The sequence below is a fragment of the Crassostrea angulata genome, chromosome 1 (assembly GCF_025612915.1).
Source record: "Crassostrea angulata isolate pt1a10 chromosome 1, ASM2561291v2, whole genome shotgun sequence".
Lineage (NCBI taxonomy): Eukaryota > Metazoa > Mollusca > Bivalvia > Ostreida > Ostreidae > Magallana > Magallana angulata.
Genome location: NC_069111.1, coordinates 7,080,721 through 7,100,907, shown reverse-complemented (window position 1 = coordinate 7,100,907; position 20,187 = coordinate 7,080,721). Strand labels below are relative to the sequence as shown.

General features: G+C 31.9%; 1 protein-coding gene across 2 annotated transcripts in view; it reads left to right on the top strand.

Annotated features, from left to right (window-relative positions):
- The first annotated feature begins 9,062 nt into the window (after nt 1-9,062).
- Nucleotides 9,063-20,187, top strand: part of LOC128173431 (muscle M-line assembly protein unc-89-like) — a 53,432-nt gene continuing 42,307 nt past the window's right edge. For both annotated transcript variants that reach the window (XM_052839130.1, XM_052839121.1), the window contains exon 1: nt 9,063-9,964. In XM_052839130.1, coding sequence (XP_052695090.1) covers nt 9,877-9,964 — 88 coding nt within the window. In that variant the 5' untranslated portion in view covers nt 9,063-9,876. The remainder of the gene's footprint in view (nt 9,965-20,187) is intronic.

The window sequence follows — 20,187 nt, the reverse complement described above, 5'->3', positions numbered from 1 at the left end:
CCCTGAGACTGAGATTGGACTCATCGGAGCAATCAACAAATTATCTTAATAATTAATGACAAACCATCCAAAGTTGTTTATATTTAAGGTTTCTTATTCCTCAAATTTCTTTCATCCCCGATTTCATGAAATGCTTTTTTATTTATTTTAGAGCACTGACTTCATACATTGTCATAAAAAAAATATAGGTCAGTGCCCTAAATTTAGACCTCGGGCGTACAGAAAGGGGCGTATCAACCGTCTGAAAAAACGCAATTTGTTGCTAAAAAGAAACAATTCTAAAGATAATGATAATATTTTCTTTTAAAATACATTTCAGATAAACCAGTTAACTAAAACCAAAGAATCAGATAATTTGCACTAATATTCCGTGTTTTAAACGGTATGTTGCTATGGAAACCAATAATGGCCACCTTCTAGATTTTGAGAATTTTTACAACAAATACTATGACAACAGGTGCAAATTAAGTAAACATATCTAAATCTGAATATCAAGATATTTCATAGCTTACCAAACAGAATAAGAACAAACCTAGACCTTTTGATAACAAACAAAAAAATATAGGTCAGTGATCATCCAAGATAAATAAATAAGGTCAAAGGTCACGAAAAATGCTATTTTGCGAGTATTTCAATTAATTAAAAAAAAAAATACCCACAACAGAGTTTTTGGGCTTGTTTCAACAAATTAACAAAAAAAGTTTTAATTATCTTGTATTCATTGAAAATAATGATCTGTTGCCATGGTTACCATTCATGGCCAATGTCTTCGTTTTATAAAAACGTGATATTTATTTTTTGATGTACTGCAACTGTAAGTCCGGTGAAAAATCTTTAAAATCAATATAAAAAGTTTAAAAGTACCTAACTAAGGTTAGTGTTTGACCATTCCCCCTATTATAATAAAAAAGAAAGAAAAAAACTAAATCATTGATCATCTTATTAATATATATAAATAGGGTCACAGGTTACATAAAATTCCTATTTCGTTTGAATGTGAATAAAATTACATGTACATATCTTGAATAAATGTATCATGTTTAAAGACTTTATTTTATAGTACTAATATGAACCACTTGTAAACATTTGCTATGTCAATTGGAACGATGCTTTGTTGTCATGGTTACCATTTATGTCCAAATTAAGGAAAACATGTACATAATTAATTAAAGGGAAAAAAAGAATGAAATTAAAAAAATATATAAGTAATTTAAAATGTAACATTTTTGACACAATAACATAAGAAATTGAATTCATTAATACTTATATTCCGGAAATGCATACTCAAAAATTCATGAACAGTACTGTCAAGAAGTTGAATAGCACCACAATTTCAAAAGAAAGGAATATTCAAACAATACTGTATTACATCAAGACATCCATAGCAGAATTCAAACACTTTATACATATGTAGCATAACAATATGAAATGGCTATTCAGTGCTCATTCTAATACATTATTGTATAAAAGTTAACAAACATGCCACAAACAAGATATCTGTGAGCCAATGCTCACTACTGATACCCCCGCTCTGATGTGAATGTGACGTGAACATGCAAAATAAGCAAAGTCAACGTTTAACAGGAAGTTGACATCCGATTGGTACAAAAATATATCACACGATATGACACGCCTAAACAAAAAGTGTGTTAAAATTTCAAGCACCTGAAATAAATAAGTGCTGAGAAAAAATGCGACAGAAATTTTTGTTACAGACGGACAGACACACAAGGGTAAATCAGTATACCCCCTTTTCCTTCGTATTGGGGTTGTAAATACAGAGTGGTTTAAAAGTTTAATAACATGTCACAACAAGATTGCTGTGAGCCAATGCTCAATAGTGAAGTCATTTAACATGACGTTGATTAATGATTGGTACAAAATTGAATCCCACCATATGGTATACCTAAACAAAGAGCGTCATGCAGTTTAAATTCAAAATTGCCAAGAAAATATTACAAAAATTTGTTACAGACAGACTGACAAACAAGGGTAATACAGTATATCTCAGCTCCAAAGAAGCCAGAGCTCTGAACAGACCAATCAAACAATACTGTGTTACATCATGATCTTTTTTTGCTGAATTAAAATACTACATGTCATTACAATATGACATTGCTCTATTCAGTGCACATTCGAAAACAGTATTGTCACTAACAAAGAACAATCAAACAATACTGTTTTCATTATAACTTTCATTTATTAGAATTGCAACACTATTTATGACATTACAATATGAATAGCATGTAGCTATATATTTAATGCACAGTCTAATACAGTACTACTTTCTAAAATTTAGTTAACATTAAAAGCATGCTGTGTGCACATGCATGCAATGAGAAAGCAACTACAATGGGAAATCGAGAAAATATTTAGCATTAAAATATAAAATAGTAATGCAGTGTACATGAAAAAATTTAATAATTTAATAAAAGAATTGCTGGATTACATATCTGTTTGAAGATTACACAAATTTCTTTTAGGTTAAATGTAAAAACATAATTGTTGTCTGCTGGGTTCGAGCCTGCGATGTTTTAGTTGTTGAGCCATTGTATGTTCCACACGGCCACTCACGCTGTATAATTCTGGGTATTTAAATGTTTCAGTCGTGTGTGTTATATTATAAGTACTATATCGTGTATCGTAGCGATTTATGGGTACTGAGTGCTCGGCGGAGACTCAGCGAGAGCGCAGATAATCGCCAAGTAGAACTCCGTGGAAACGCAGGTACACGCCGTGGGAGGAGGCTCCGTAAGAACGCCTCGGTCGCCGTCAGGACGCCGTGACATCTCCACTTGTAAAACTTTCAAATAAAACTGTACACTTTTTTTCTGAATTTACTATATATCAATTAATCTATTGGTCACCCAAAATGTATAATTTATATAGATTTTGCTTACAATGTATTGTTCAAAATCTAAATTCAGTTGAATTAACTAAAGAGTCAATGAACGAGAAGGCAAATTCAGACTTGTTTTTATTTTCTATGTACAAATTGTTTTTAGAGATGCACAGCAGTCATAACGCGTGTTAATGTCAACATATTTATCTTGCATGTCAACATAACTAAATTGCATGTTGACATAAATAAGTTGCATGTCGACATAAAGAAGTTGCATGTTAACATAAATAAGTAGCATGTTGACATCAATAGGTAGCGTATCTAGCATCTTGGATGTCACATGTTGGCGATATTTGAGATTTTTTATAACTCTTATTTGATTGCAGTTTTCTTGCATGTCAACATAGTCATGTTGCATGTTGACATAACTATCTTGCATGTCACCATATTTATCTTGCATGTCAACATAATTAAGAGAAAAATAACATGCACACAGGGGGCAGAGATATGCCACCATATACTTGGAATAATCTTATTGTAAAAATGAAATATTTCTAACGTTAGATGCCTGTGCTTGTTATCGGTATACAAATGTTAACTTTGTTCGGTAATTCAACAGTTTGAGAGTTTTCGGAGTTTCCATTAACATTGTATAACAGATACCGTCCGACTTATAGATTTTCCTTTTGATCACAAAATAAATAAATATAACGATTTAACTTATATTCCTAAATATAGTTGTTTTGATTTTCCCGGTTAGTTTTTTTTTTTTAATTTCTCTTGGGGTCTTATTTTACATAATATACCGTTGTGTCAATTTTCTACAATTATGAAGAACAGTCCCGGTCGGGATTTAGCAAAATTATGACAAAGTATCAGGCAATTGCAAAAAGCCGAACTTTAGCATACTACATGTAGATTGAAACAACTAATTCAAACTCATAATTTTTGGAACATAATGGAGGAAAACGTGAACAATTACAAATTCAAACTTGCAAGACCCCGCCTTTCAGTACTCTCAGTACTTTGATTTACCCAGAGAGACTGTCGCCGATCACGGTCTTTTTATTGTACTGCCTTTCATGTGATTTGGAATAAGAGTTTAACAACACAGTCAGTTGAATAGTTTCATTTTTATGGCCACGAATGCTAGTACACACTTATCCTAGTTTATCCTTATAAAGTCATAGATGGATCTGCTCTCGTGATAATATTGCCTGTACTAGCTGTCGTGGTCAATAAAGCTGACTTTAATCTGCGTTGGAAATTCTTATACCAAAATTAAAACATAAAGAAGGCAGTGCGTTCCTTTACTTATACATGTTTACATAAAATTCCTCTCATGTTAAGGTTTTTTAATGTTAAGATTTCCTGAACGGGTGTTAAGTTCAGTTATAAAAGTTCAGAATCAACTCTAAAATACCATGTTTTACAACATACATGTATAATACAAGGCACAAAGTAATATAAAATTCATTCTAGATTCTAACAACAAAGTCTTCTATTCATTCAACTAAACCAGTTTTTCAAAATACTAAGCTCTGCAATTGATATTTAATGTCAAGTTTCAGAAATAATTAATAAAACTAATAAATTAGATTGTATCCATAACTGCCTAAAAAGCTCCCATTAAAACATGCGCGCGCATCAGGAAGCCAGGTTTTATCTGGCGGCCGCCAAATAATTATGTGGCGGCCGCCAGATAATTATATGGCGGCCGCCAGAAAATTATGTGGCGGCCGCCAAATAATTATCTGGCGGCCGCCAGATAAAATATTTTTCCTACGTGGCACCAACGGGCTTCCGTATCTTCTGAATGAAATCCATTAAAAAATATTGTGTGGATATTCAAATAAAAAGTTGAAAAAAAAATACTTTAAAATTTGAGTACCAGGAAGTTTTCTTAATTTCACAAATTATAAGAGTTTTCCTAGCGCGATTGTTTGACTTTGAAAGAATGGATATAAATTATTGATTTAGTTTTAATCCCGATGCATACTAGAATTTGACAAATCATTGTTTTTATGAATAGATCAACAGCAATATATAAACATTCATCTGCATTACAAAACAGGTATATTATTTCTATCTTCAATAATCTCGATCACTTGATTATACATTTTATTTCCGCTGTCAGAGATAATCGTAGTGCCGAATTTAGAATGTGTTCATTGAACTCAACGAAACAACGGTCACTCTGGACAACAAATTTTAGGGTCGATTTTATGAATTAATCCATATCAATATGCCAAATATCAGGTCTCTGAACATTACATTCGCGTCTTTTTCAGACAACCTCTTTGTCGCTCCCTCACACACTTACCTTCAACACGATCCAAGTTCGATCTTTCTTAGTCTGCATCTTTGTATGTGAACATCTTTTGTCTCTTAATATGACTTTCAGAGCAAAAAGGAAATTCAAACTTTTAATGCGAAGGTCAAGTTCATAATCGGTGCATTCTGAGAATTTTAAGATGTAAAAAAAATATCATTTTTTTTTATTTACAAATTCGTCACCGCCTTGTTATAATCAGTAGCCTAAATATAAACTTATGAGTAATGGAATGTCACAAAAAGATAACTTCAGAACTTTAAAAGTAAAATTAATATACTTTTAAGATGCCCCACTACACCTTGAAATATTCTCTCAAATCAGCAGAAAATTACTCGATTATGATAGATAGCATGATGGATAAGAAGTATAAGTGTCATATAGGCGAGAAAAGTGTAATTCTAAATAAAAAAAGCTATTTTCAAAATTTTCATTGAGTAAACAATAACAAAAGCCCCAAGCGGATTCGAACTCATGACCTGCGGTTCACAAGCCTGAAACTTTAACCACTGAGTTATTACGATATACATCTGAATCGATTGATACAAACAGTTAAACAAAACATTTAAATCGCCATATTGTGACTCAGTGTCTTAAAAAGTATAAGTCTCAGTGTAGTGAAGTAGCTTAATTTCTAAAAGAATATTTCCAAAAAATCATAATAAAGTAAGTATTTATATCTCGAATAGAAAACTTGGTATGACTAGATATAGAGTATTATGTTCTACGTTCATTAAGCAAGCGAGATAAATAATTTTTTCAGCTTTTAAAAAGTTGCAATATTCACGCCCTTAAAACTCCTATAAGAAGTCAAAAAGTGGCCCCACGGACCATAGTTTACTCAAAACTAAAAACTTAAAAGATTTAAAACATCGGATGAAAAATAATAAAGATACAGCTAAAGGACTGTTTAAACCTTGGACCCCTCTAGATCCCTTATCTTTTAAAATTTTAATCCTAATTTTTTATTCCGGTCTGTTATAGGTTCCTCATTATAAATATTAGATATGAAAATATTTACTTGAAAACTGTTTGAGAAAACGTGCCACGCGTGAATTCAGTTTAACATTTAAACACCAATAAACAATTTTTTATTAAATTATAATCAGGAATAAATAAAGTATCAAAGTCATGATGTATAGAAAAAAAATTACGGAAAAATTGCATAATATTTTGTAAGATTTAAATTACACTAATTTATTCTCAATAACCGTATTTATCTATAAGGGATAAATTTGATTACCCACCATCGTTATGTACTTTTCACCATATAACAAAGGCTGGTGACCATTTAACAAACGGCCCTTAATTCAATGATTCTCACCATGTATTACGGTAGAATGTAAGTAATAATTGATGTTAGAAAATCGTTATTAACAAACAATCATCGGTTACAATCAAAATATATATTCATTTACTTGAAGATTGATTCGCCGAAGCGGGGCGTGCCCCGATTTTTCGATCACTATATATGCGATTCTATTTATCTTGAAAAGTGTGTTGTTAGGTCGAGGTGGTATTTTTTTATACATAATTTTCGTTTCTTTTGCATCTTAATATAACAAATACAATTTAAAATGTGACTGTTTTATCTTCCGCTTTCAATTATTTGATAGATGCATGATGAAATAATTTAAATGCAAGCGATGTATGTGCACTGGAGAAGAAATTAAAATTATATTTAAATTGCTTCTTTAATCTGTACGTTCCGTTTATGAATTTAAAACACCAGCAAAAAAAATATTATTCTAACACGTATAAGATAGTCTTATTGATACAGCTTCCTATGGAATAATTTTATTTTATGCTGTTGTAAGCTTTTTGGAAAGTTATTATTTGTTGCCTTCATAGACTGGTGGTCTGTCTCTAATTAATCTATATATTTCTCACGCGCATTTTACAGCGGTAGCGTTTGGAATTAAGGACAGATCTATCTAATCTATAGAAAAAACCAGTACTAGCGTAAGACTAAACTTATTATTTGTTTGTTTAAAAATTGTTCGGATTCCACCTCCAATATCGATTACTGTTTTATAACGTTGAGTTTGATGACATTAATTCTATTTTTAAATATTACACATGATTCGTATTGGGTTTTCCGTCTTTAGCTCGGAATTCGTTTAGAACATAAAAGTGGCCAAACCTAGTGTACATGTAAAAAGAATACCAAGGCATAGTTGATGAATAGGTCACTGTATTACCTTAGTACGACTTTATAGCGTTCAAATAAATAATCATAATCTGCACATTTAAATACGCCAATGATAAATTGATTTTTAAAAAAATCATTTCTTTTGATGTTGTTAAATTACTATCGATAGTTCAAACGGTTTTTCATACTAAGGTGAGGAGATGCGTTAGAACTGTAGGTTAATCAAAAGTCCCGCTTTGGACGCGTTGAACTCGGTATTAAGTGGTTATTAATGAATGTTTAAATATGTTGCGAACTCTGTTTTGTTAGGATATGAGTTGAACGGCCAGCTGACCAAATGTTCGTTTTTTGATATACATGTCCTATTGTTAACAGTGATTCCTCGCTGAGATATTGTGTCATTAATACGACGCTTTGTCAATAATTGTTATAGCATGAAAAATGAATGAAAAAAAATATTCAACGGGGTTAAAACGGGAATATTATGTACGACTTGACGAAAGACATTTCCGGTAACTTTATGTTCGCCTTGAAGTAAATCGCCACAGTATGCAGTTCAAATCAACAACTTGACATTTTTTGGGGGATTTAAATCTGGTAAAAGTTAAAAAAAAAACCAAAAACAAACAATGTGTTGTATTGGAGGTTTAGATGTTTGCCCATAGTTAAAAGTTCAAGCGGGCACGAGATTAAAGTCATCCGATTTCATTCTGGTTGTTTCTATAGAGCTATTAAGAACTATAAGTTTCCGTAAGAAATTAAGGAAATAATACTTGATAAATGTAAATATATTAAAATGAATGTCACTAAATGAATCTAAATATTAAACTTTAAAGCATATGTATTGAGTTACTGCTAGGAATAGAAAAACTGTACAACCACGTAAATGTACCCCCTCCCCCCAATTTACACACCACAACGCTTGGGAATTTGGATAAAAATTAAAATATATAGATATTATGAATTCAAAGTGGATACTACAAGAAATACTTGTGTCATATTTATTTTGATCTAATAAATTTACATGTTTTTTTCCCTAAATAATGCATTTCTCCCTACAATAAGTCATGTCGTGAGGAAATGCTTCGCTTAGCAGTGCCCTTGTTGGTTAGTTTTTTCGTTTTTATATAAAAACTAGTATATACATGTATAAAATACCTGTCGAAAAAGACTTTTAAAACAGATTTGAATGGACGTCTGCAAAATACCAGGCTGATCGCCATTTCCAGTGGGAATGCAAAACTGTCCTCAAGGCATAAGCAGTTATATCTGAATCAATTATTCATACTTACACAATATTCTGCCCTTGCAGTTGATAATTTAGACAAAATAAAAAGTGTCGTTCTTTTAGCTGTCGGACATTGTTTTTAATTACAGGTTTTAGAGATCAAGTTTGCAATTGCGTCAAAGTAAATGATACATTATGGTCCCCTTAGCATAACTTTCAGTGGTGAATTCAATTTGGCGTGTCGTTGATACCTAATATAAAGTTAGACCGATTGTGAATGATTTTAATTGAAAAAAAAGAAACTCCTTTTTTTATCAATTGACTTCAATGTCTTCGGTATTGAAAGATCCGAAATGCAAAATTTAAATATATGCTGAGTAAGAGATAACATAGACATAGTTACTTATACGTTGACTTTGAAAACAAACACTCCTGCTTTCATTGCGTGGACCCTGAGGTCCACGCAGAAAATATATAAGCGAGGTTAAACCGGATGCTATGGGGAAAATTCAGCCTGCGCATGAGCTAGCCTGGTTCCTGTGCGTTATGGGTAGCTCAGGGAACCAGGGTAACACACGTTTATCTGAATCGGGATCGGGACACATATGCACACATAAGTTCAAAGGCGTTGTAAAGTTGTCGGTAAACAGTACAGAAACAAAGTATTCCTTTTAAAGAAATGATTGGCATGTGATATGAACTATCAGAATTACGAATAAGCCGAAACTACAACATGCATCAAATAGCATAATTAGCAATGTTTTGTTGTTTTTCCGAATACAGAAGGCGAAGCTAGGGTACTTCCCGATTAAATTTTTTTAAGCATTAAAGTATGATTGAATAATTATGTCCCTGTATAAATGTTAAATTCTCAAGAAAAATGCATCAAAATATGAAATTTTTGATTTACAAAAAGCTGTCTCTGCATAGTTAACAAAGTAGTGCGAATCATAATGTGTGCGCAAATACTAAAATTCACCGAATGCCTGATACTATACATGCAAACTTCATTCATAGATAGATCATAATTATTTTTAGTAGTATGAACACTTTAAATTCTGAGATAAAAAGTCAGGGCTATAAATATATGTATACGTAATACAACGTACAAATTTAGTGATTAAAAGCAGAGGGCTAGAGTCGGTGGAATCTCTGATAGTCTTAAGGCTTTTACGTTTTCGTTGGAAACACATGCAAATGGTCCACGTATTGTAGTCCTTTTTTAAAGGACAGCAACTTGTATGTATTCATCAACTTGTATTTAAATCGACAATCGCCCGCAAAAGGTGGGCCAAGAGCAAGACCAAGGACCAACATTAAATATGATTTCCTGCAATGATAGGCGACGAATGAAAGTATTCAATATTGTAGTAATGATTATATGGTCAGGTCTGATGTCCTATGTAGATGGTGAGTATAGTATGTTATCTTATTTCTTTATCAAAATTATTACTGGATAGTGATAATGTAGTTATTTAAGTATATTGATCGCCAAAATACTTCGATATCCATGTTAAAATGATTTTTTTAAAAATATATCTTTTATTAAAATTTAAAATAATGAAGTAAAGGAAAACAATCAAAAGCAAGGAACACAATGGGTAAATTGTATTCCATATATTGTTGTTGTAAACACAGAAATATAAGTTTGCAGGATCATTCTTCCCTATAAAAAATGTAAAACAAACGACATTATTTTTAACAGTAATATTCAGCACTCTAAACAAGTAACAACTGGGCTGACACAGAAAGAATAGAAAAAAGAATGCATGGTTACTTTATGATAACAGTCAGATAATAACCTATAATGGTTCGTAACACGAATTGTTAATAACAAACTAAGAAGGCCAAGAATCATCAGCTTTTTTTTATTCATAATTTAGAAGTTGATATATCTAAATAAAAATGTTATTGTTGTTATATGTTATTATATGGTCCTGATAGCTTGGTAACAGAGAACAAATTTATTTTCAAAGTTGAGAAAGTGACTGTTACTTTTTGGTAAAAACGCGATAAATGGTATATGTGTTATGTACATGTAAAAGAGTCAAAATATAAGAGATGTTCAAATTAAAAGGACTTGAGTATTAAAGTATAATAATCTGAAAGCTAGCTACATCATGCTATTGATTCAAATAGATATTTCTTTTTAGTTAAATCCAATTTTTTTAAATCACGAATAATTCAATAAATTGTGATTTTTTTGACTGTACGATCTTGAACAAAATTTTTAAAAAACCCCTCAAACAATAGCTATGGTAAAATGTTAGAATACAATGAAAGTTTTGATAATTTGAGCTATTTTGGAAAACTAACGTTTTAATAATAAGGACGATAAATCATGTCCATGAACTTTTTCATGTTAATATATGTTCATATATTGTATTTTGTGAATATTTGTTCTACCTTTGTTAACCAATCTTTACAAACAAAAGAAAAAAAATCATATAGCTAGCGAGGGTTCTCGCGATTTTGTGCGTGTATTAATAAGGTTCTAGGCGCCGAAGTGTTTAATTACTGTAACAACATTTTTATACGGCGTTAAAGTAGAAAAAAATGTGGGGTTTTTTTGCATTTAGGTCAAACGAACAGATACATTAAGTAAGCAATTTATAGAGTGCAATGCTTTTTATAATGATATGTTTTAGTATTAATACAAGAATAATTCGTGGCTATAATTCAAAATTTGGCTTTTGCAAAGAAAAAATGTTTTTAAATATTCAGATCATTACTAAATTGCTTTCTCAAACCACTTGTTGATAACATGTAGTATTTATTACTGACTACTCGAAGGTGGTCAATTATTTGAGATTTATGACGCAAGTATGACCAGTGTTCAGCAAGACATTTTGTATTCAAAACACAGTTTTGCTCAGAAAGAGAGAGCCTGTATTGTTTACAGACGAGACCAATAATAAAGAAAGTTGTTTTAAATAATAATAGAAATGTAAAAGTTTTAGTGAATAATTATTTCAAAAAGAAAATGATTTAACTAAAGGGGAGTGTCATTTTGTTTGCCTTACGTCATTTTTTCTATCATGAATTCTCGGCCTTTTCGTACACGATTTCTGAGCTATAGACGGAAAACCCAGTATGAATCGTGTAATATTTAAAAATAGAATAAACGCGATCAGACTCAACGTAGCATTATGAAACAGTAATCGATATTTGTGTAAAGTTGTATCCAAGCAATTTTTAACAAACAAAAAATAAATCTAGTCTTCGGCCAGTACTGGTTCTACCTTAAGATGATATAGTCTGCCCTAAATTCCAAACACTGCTGCTGTAAAATGCGCGAGCGATATGTAGACTAATTATTAATAGACAGAGGACCAGTCGTTAAAGGTAACTCAAACATGAAATGTCGGATTAACAGATCAATATAGATATACAATTATTTTCGGGCGTTCTTTTGATGCTTGTGTCAGTTTTTATTAATAATCAAATGAATTAGATAAAAACCCCGATCTTTAAGTACTTCGGTAATAACATACAATGCAGTGACAGATAAATAAAATAACCGTTTTTTAAAAGATTAATGATTGGTTGCTTCTAGATATTTTACTTAGCTACAGCGATAGACATTGTTTTTTTTAAAATATATTTTAATGAACGGTTAGGCAACCTGTTGCCTTTAAAGCCGAGGAATCCAAAATTTATATTGATTTTTCTCTGTGTTTAAACAATTAAAATCTTTACTTTTTATGGAATTAAAGTAAAAGTTAAAATAAAGTGGAAACTGTAGAAAGTAATGTTTTCAAGTGTGTAGTGTATCACTATGCAAGCTCAAACTGGTCGTACTAACCTTGCATTACGGCCTCCGTGCATTTATGATGGTACAAGGTAGCATATAAATTGAATTCAGAATTGTTGATTCTTGCGAACATTGGCCCCACATAAAAAGGTTCCACGGTGTACTCTTTGTTTATTTTTGGTTATTTGTAAACTATTTCACCGACATACAAGTAGATACAATTTTTTTAATGAGACTTATTAATTATGTGTATTTTAAGGCCTTCAAAATATCGAAAATTTACTTGGACTGTATACGCAGTTGTGTCTGAAATGTTTTTGTCTTGATGAATATTTTTGTTTTACTGATCTTGATTCTAATATCTAAAAGAATTTCAGAATTTAACGAACGATATGCATTAAAATAAAAGTGGTTTTTCATGGGAAGCCCGTCAATATATTGCACATCACCCATACTGATGTCATGTATTTGATTTTCACCACTGCTTGTGCCAAATTTCCCGGTAGCATATCGGTAAAACGACTGATTGATTTCTTCCACATCGGACAGCATCGTCTTTCGGAACTGAAATTGAAAATAAGTTAAAACTGAATTTTATGTTTCATCAAACCATTCCATGATTTAAGGTAGTGAATGTTCACATGTTTACCACCTTTCTGGACAGAAACCATCTACTCAATTATTCTTCTCACGCGATTTTAGTTTTTTTTTTAACCATGCAATTCGCCTTAAATGGTAACAAACATTATTATAATAGCTTATGTTGATCCTCAAGAGTTTCAGCATCAAAATCTGCACTACAGTTTGCGTAACAGTTTGCGTAAACTGTTAAAAAAAGCTTTGTCCTTTTGTTGATGGTTTGTTGTCCAGTCAATCAGCTAAAAGGATTGAGCAATGATATTGCAGCAACAAGTCTCTTGGTATAATTTGATCTATCAACATATCCTATTGATTACATAAAATATCGACATATTGCACAAAACCGCTAAAAATTGGAAAATATCTTATATTATTATAAAAAGAATTGAAATTAGATGTACGATAACTGTCGTTTGGATTTATTATAAAAGAGACAATATGAATAAAAACCTTTTCTTCGACAAACTTGATAAAAACAGAAATAGTCTGATCAATATTGGTGGTAAAAATCAAAGCGAATCGATCTTTAATACTCTTTAATACAGTACTACATCGTAATGTGATTATAAAATTAACTTTTGTGTCATTTGGGGTTAAATATTTACTTTTTAATGAAAAATTGAGGAAAACTGTCATATTTTTAAGCGGCTAGTTTATACGCTAAATGCATTATATCATGTTACCAAAACCCGGAGGCTTCGCAATGGCGCTACTTCTTATGAATCAAAGGACCGAGAGTGCTAATTGCTGGACTAGTTTGATATGGGCCTCTCTTATAACTACAATGAAACACTTTCTCTATTTTAAACAAATTTAGTGATGATACTGTTAAATGAAGCAAGCTTTTTAATTATGTTTTGAGTTGAGTAATGAAGCGACACATTAAATATCAACAATTAAATCGTATAAAATTATAATAAAAATCTTGAAGGGGACGGAAAGCCAAAATCATGTTTTATTTATATTTATAGAGTGCTATAAATTATCGCATGTGGTCATGCTGTATTGAAAATAAATTATATAATTAAGCTTTAATGGGCGTTTGAAGTTAGAAAAATCGTATTTATTGGAGGCTGACATGTTGTAGAACTCTTTAGTAATAAAAAATGATTATTTTGACGTCACGCCATCTATTCCGGTTTGGTTCACAACTTCACATATACAATGTACACAGTGCTTTAAAAAACGCTGGTTTTTGCCTTCCTGTTACTCAAGTAATCGACTGAACAAAATTGATGTTTAGTTTCAAACGTCAATTTAAACAATACATACATGTATGCATAAATATGTGCATTTTTATTAAAAAGTTGAGAGTTGGTAATCTGAGATCATTCAAAGTCAAAAAAAGCAGAGTAAATTATTATTCGAAGTCAAGTTCTTCGCTAACTAAATAAGAATGTTATAAATTGTAATCGGGTAGTTTGAAATACATTCTTTAAATTTGAATTACCATGTTGAAATAAAGACGGCACACAATTTCTACGATTATTGACAATTTCACAACTATATTTTTACGCGGAGATTTCTCTGACTGACCGACACTATCCTCCGCTTTGAGATTTAAACGAACATACTCCGTTTGACGATGGTTTCAATCAATGAAAGGTCAAAGGTGAAAGAACGCTCTCAAATCGCTATTGTTTAAAAAATTTTTTAGAACCTAGAGCGATATCATGATTTACTAACTGATGCTATGTTGATAAAAAAAACTGGAAAAGATGGTGTGACGTCATAGATTAAAATTCAATTGCAGCTCCCATAGCGGCGGGAATTTAAATTAAGCGATCGATTTTCTTAATTTTTTCATTGTTCCGGGATTTTTAATGAAAATTAATACGATTTACAATTATAGTAGACAATCATTAATTGATTTCGTGCATAACATATTTTAAGTTTCCTTCCACTTTAAAAAGAATTCCAAAATCCCTCATAACGTCTTTCATTACTAAAACACTTTATTCCTACAACGCCCCGCTTCGATTTTTCAGAATCAAAAGGAACCACCATCTCAACATCTCATGTACATGTAAACAAAACAAGCACATTCCGATGCCGAGTGTTGTAAATGACAAAACCAAATGAGAAAAAAAGATTTCTGAAATACTAGTTTTTTTTTAAATTGTGATTTTTCTCATTTCCTTCTATATATTCTATTGTACTACAAATCACCATCGTGATAACAATATGGCCGCTATGCAAATTAGTTAAATACACACCATTTCTCCATATGCTATACCCTAGTGTAAGCAAGCTTTTTACGAAGACAAGAATCATTTATTTTGTGTAACTCGAGACAGGTGCCACGTATAAAAAAATCATGCCGAGAAAAAATTTATAGAAAATAATAAAATGTGGGAGGAGAACTGCAAAGTAGATGCAGTTCGTTCTTTTCAAAGAAGTGACATTTTTAGCCAAAACTGCAGAAGGAAAGTTTAGAAAAAAATGGGTGTGTGTCAGATTTTCCCGTCCCTTTACCATTCCGGCATCAGATACGTCCCTTTATACAAAGAATGCACATTAAATGGTGATAATGCCCGAACAGCTCCTAAAAATTTTTTCACATTTACAAACATCACTTTTCCTGTTATTCCTGTTGGAAAAACTAACACGACGTGCATATTTTTTTGCAAAGATCAAAATGTTTGTGACTTTTGAAATTGTGTCAGGCGAGACTTTAGATAATACATGTAAATGTATGTCTTTGGTTGTCAATAAACGCATAATATAAAGAACACCTATCGTATCATAGAATGTAAACCGAAAACAAATTTTAAAAACAAAAAAACCGTTTATAAATCATTCTGCTCTGACAACGACTGTGAAACTTTTTTTCAATCACTTTATACATTATAAGAACTAAAACATAAGAGTTTACTGTGCGTAGCCTAAAATTAAAAAAAAAAAACCACTTTGTCTCTTAAACAATAATTGCTCAGGAAAGGTTGGGTAACGGAAGTTCTAACATGGAGCAATGATATATAAACACAGTATTGACAAGGACAGTGTTCATTCTAAATTGAAAGAATACTGCGGAATCATTTTTATCTGTTGGGGTCAATGTTCGTGGGTAGCCAAAATTTTTCTAGTTCGTGGAGACGAAATTTCGTTGGTAGCATACTCGGGATAATTTTAATAAATATAAAACATATGATTTCATACAAGTTTGTAAAGATGTAAATTCATGGGCAAGGGTTACCTACGAAAGCCACGAACATTGCCCCCCACGAACAATGATGATTATACAGTAATCAATGTGACTTGCTCATACCTAGTATACGTGCAAAAAGGTCATTCGCTATAAAGAAGACCAAGGCACAGTTGACGAATGGGTCACTTTATTACCTTAGTACGACTTTATAGCGTTAATATAAAATAAACATACTCTGGGCATTTAAACACGTCAATGACGATTATAAGTAATTTTTAAAATGATTTTTTTATTTTGAAGATGTTAAATTACTATCGATAATTCAAACAGTATAATTTCATATTAAGTTGAAATGAGGCGTTAGAGCTGCAGGCTAATCAAAAACCCCAATTTATTTTCAAGATACGATAGGAAGCCATAGAAACAGTTGGATAATCATGACTTACATGTAATTGTCAAAATATTAATGTCTTCTGGACGCGTTGAAACTCGGTATTAAGTGGTTATTTATAAATACTTACTATGTTGCGAACTCTAATTTGTCAGGATTTAAAAAAATAAAAATACTAGAGTTGGCCGTCCAGCTGACCAAATGTTCGTTTCTTTGATATACATGTACTATTGTTAACAGTGGTTCCTCGATAAAATATCGAGTCATTAATACGAAGTTTTGTCAATATTTGTTATTGCATGAAAAATGAATGAAAAAAAAATTATTAAACAAAATAAAACAAATATTATATAGAAGAGTTTTAGCAGATTAACACAGCTTTAATTAGGGCCCCGCAAGGATTTGCGGGTGCCCTATAGTAATCACTCTGTCCGTCCGTCCTTCTGTCCGTCCGTCCGTCTGTCACTCTTCCGTCCACAAATTTCCTGTTTTTTTCTAATAACTTTTTTTATGGTTGCCCAATCAAGTTCAAATTTGGTATGGTAGTTCAGTAGGCAGAAATACATATTTTGATGCTAAGTTTGGTTCTCTATGTCTTCTGGTTTGGAGCTGGGGTGGTGGGGTAGATTCCTAACTATGCATAAGAAGAATGGGCAAAGAGAGATAACTGCTGAGAATGAATGGGCAAAGAGAGATAACTGCTGAGAATGTTACCATTGTATACATGGAAGGCTGTGCAATATTTGTCCTTTGGGATTAATTAACCTTCCACAGGAAGAAAATCCTAAGCTTTATCTTTATCTGTCACATTGAGATTAATAACTGCACTGCCTGTGTCTGCAAATGAACTTTGTTTTGAAGTTAAGGTCAATTTTGAATGATGTGTAGTATTGTGTACATTCTTTGAAATATGGATTTGAAATATAATATTCATATTTTTTTTGGTTAAAATACCGTACACAATGATTTATGATAGTTTTATTGAATAGAGGCAAAGCCTAGGTATCATTGCATTGGTATCAATTCTTTGTTTTTTTAACAAATTTTATTTCATCCCATGTTAACCCACTTTATCCCGTGGATATGACTCATTGGATATTTTTTTGATATTCCACAGTTGTGACTTTCCAATGGGATTTGCCTAGGCATAATGAAGTAAAAATAATGTAGAGTTTTATAAACAGTGTAAACATTGATTGCGGTGTATAAAATATGGGATAAATAGAATCTCATGATTTGTAGTATAATATGATTTTTATCCAACTTGTGTGTTTTATCCCCTCACTAAGGCTCAAGAAAAAAAACACTTTAATTGTTGGATGAAAATCATATCCAACTACAAATCACGAGATCCTATATATTCCAGTTCTTTACATCTTCTGCCGGGCATTTATTTTTCATCATTGTTAATATAAAGAGGATGGAATTCAAAGTTTTTTTCACTTCTCTATATTAATTGTCATAACGGGGCCCTTCCTGACTGGTCAGTTTTCTAGTTATTGGTGGTGATCAAACCTTTGGAGTTTTTAGCGAATATTAAGAACTGTTGTGCGCAATCTCTGACTATTAAGACTGCATGGGAATGTTTCTATGAACTTAGTTTGATTTACAATTTACAAAATGTAAGGGTGATGATCGATTTGTCTGCATAGATTGATGTGCTATAGGGGCGACCTCATCCAGAAATAAGAAGTCAATGCTTAATGCCAAGATCTAGCCCAAGGATCATGAAGCAATCTTAGACTTAAGTCAAAAGTTGTAAATGGTCCTAATGTGTCTTGATAGGAAATACTGAGAAAAGTAAAATACTATTGAAAGTGTCGTAATGTAATGTTGTTATTCACAAATTTCAATCGTCATATTATGGTAAACAAACATTTAATAACTGACTGAAATTTTGACTTGAGTTTGAAATTGCTTCCTGATCCTGAGGCCTGGTAAATAATTATAAAGGGTCTTTTAGGTGTTAGAACCAGTATGACGTCATAATTGATTCAATAATTTTTCCCCCGTACTTTACGACCTATAGAAATTATGTAGAAAATAAAACAGTTTCTTTACACTCTTTATTAAATCATAGGAAAAGTAATCTCGATACCTATATTCAATTTTTCAATTTGACATTATTTCAAAGAGGAGGCAAAGAGATTGTTTGATGTCGTTTTGGAGAGATTGTAGGCATTCTAAATATATTTCATTAGTCAAACATGGACAAACTCAAAGACTTTTTTTACTCATTTTTTTCATATCTGATTGAGAATGACAATTGAAAACATGATTTTTTTCATTCTTTTTACCTAACTTTAAAGCACAGGTACACCTTAATAAACAAAGCTGTTGTTATGAAGCATCACTAATAGAATTTATAACTCAAATTTCATAAACCTAAATGCACCTTTCTTTACTAGATCCTGACTTTAATTCAGATTTGCTATTTACCGTTAGACTCAGACTTTTCTGCTTTATAGTTGACCTAAGAGGGTTGAAAAGTGGCTGTAGAACACCTGAAGAAGCTTCACGTATGATATGTTAATAAAGGGATTACCCACAGTTTTCCTTTGTTGCTTTCGTTTGTTTCTTAAAACGAAAGTTAGTGTTTAGAACCCCAACAACAGATTATTGAAGTTGAGGAAAACCGAAACAGTGCCTGCCTAATAAAGGTTTCATTTTTAAGACGTGTTTGGCGGGCCTCAGTAGCCCGTTAAGTGAATATTAATGAAAGATGATTAGGTGTGAATTTAAACATTGATGTATGAATAGATTAAGCTCAATCGCAATCCCGGACCTTTCCAGCAGAGCTTTGAAGCTCGAGAGAAAGGCCCGAGAAGTAGCGATTGACCTAAGATTGCACGGGCACCTGTCGATATTGATGTAGATAAAAGTAAAAGTTTCGGTTAAGAATATCTCAATTTTATAATATTGCGCATTACTTACAGAATTCTTCTTAACCCATTGCGCTACGCTGTTTAGTAACAATTTTGCGAAAAAAAATATAATTATACTTGATTTTATTGTTTTATTAGATACATGTACGAAATGCATGTACATGTACGTCACAATATGCAGGTATCCCACACCACCTTAAACTTCAATAAATACATCTATAATTCGTACACAGATTATTCGCATAGCCGACGTCGCAAACCTTAGGCAGACTGTACATCTTTTTGTCTGTAATTAAAGCTGCTTGGTCCGATTTTTTTGTTATTACAGTATCACATTTTTTCCCATACTAACAACTTATCTTGGAAAGTTATGGACTTTCTCCTATTTACACGAGCAGAATCAGAATCCTTTCAAAGTTAGAAATATTCAAAGTAAATAAAAATAATTTCTTTTTGGGCAAAGGAAAAAACCAACCAAAGTGCATTACGGGAATATTTAGAAAAGGGAACCGTTTAGTTTCGTCCCCCGAATGATTGGGGTTATTCAACCCGCATGCTATGCATCGATTGTAAAGTAAGCAAACTTCAGAAATATTAGCAAACAAAACGTACACTTGTTTATTTGAAATTTTTCTGATCATTTCGACCTTTATTTAATGCGATTATCGGATGTTCATGTCGTAATACAACCATCGTCGTCAGGGGTGAAATTTAACATAAGGCGAAATAACGCAATACCCTTTTATGTCGTTTGTTTGTAAGCAAATTTTGTACGTATTTTCCTTCATTGAAAAGCTAAATTGACTAGAAAAAACT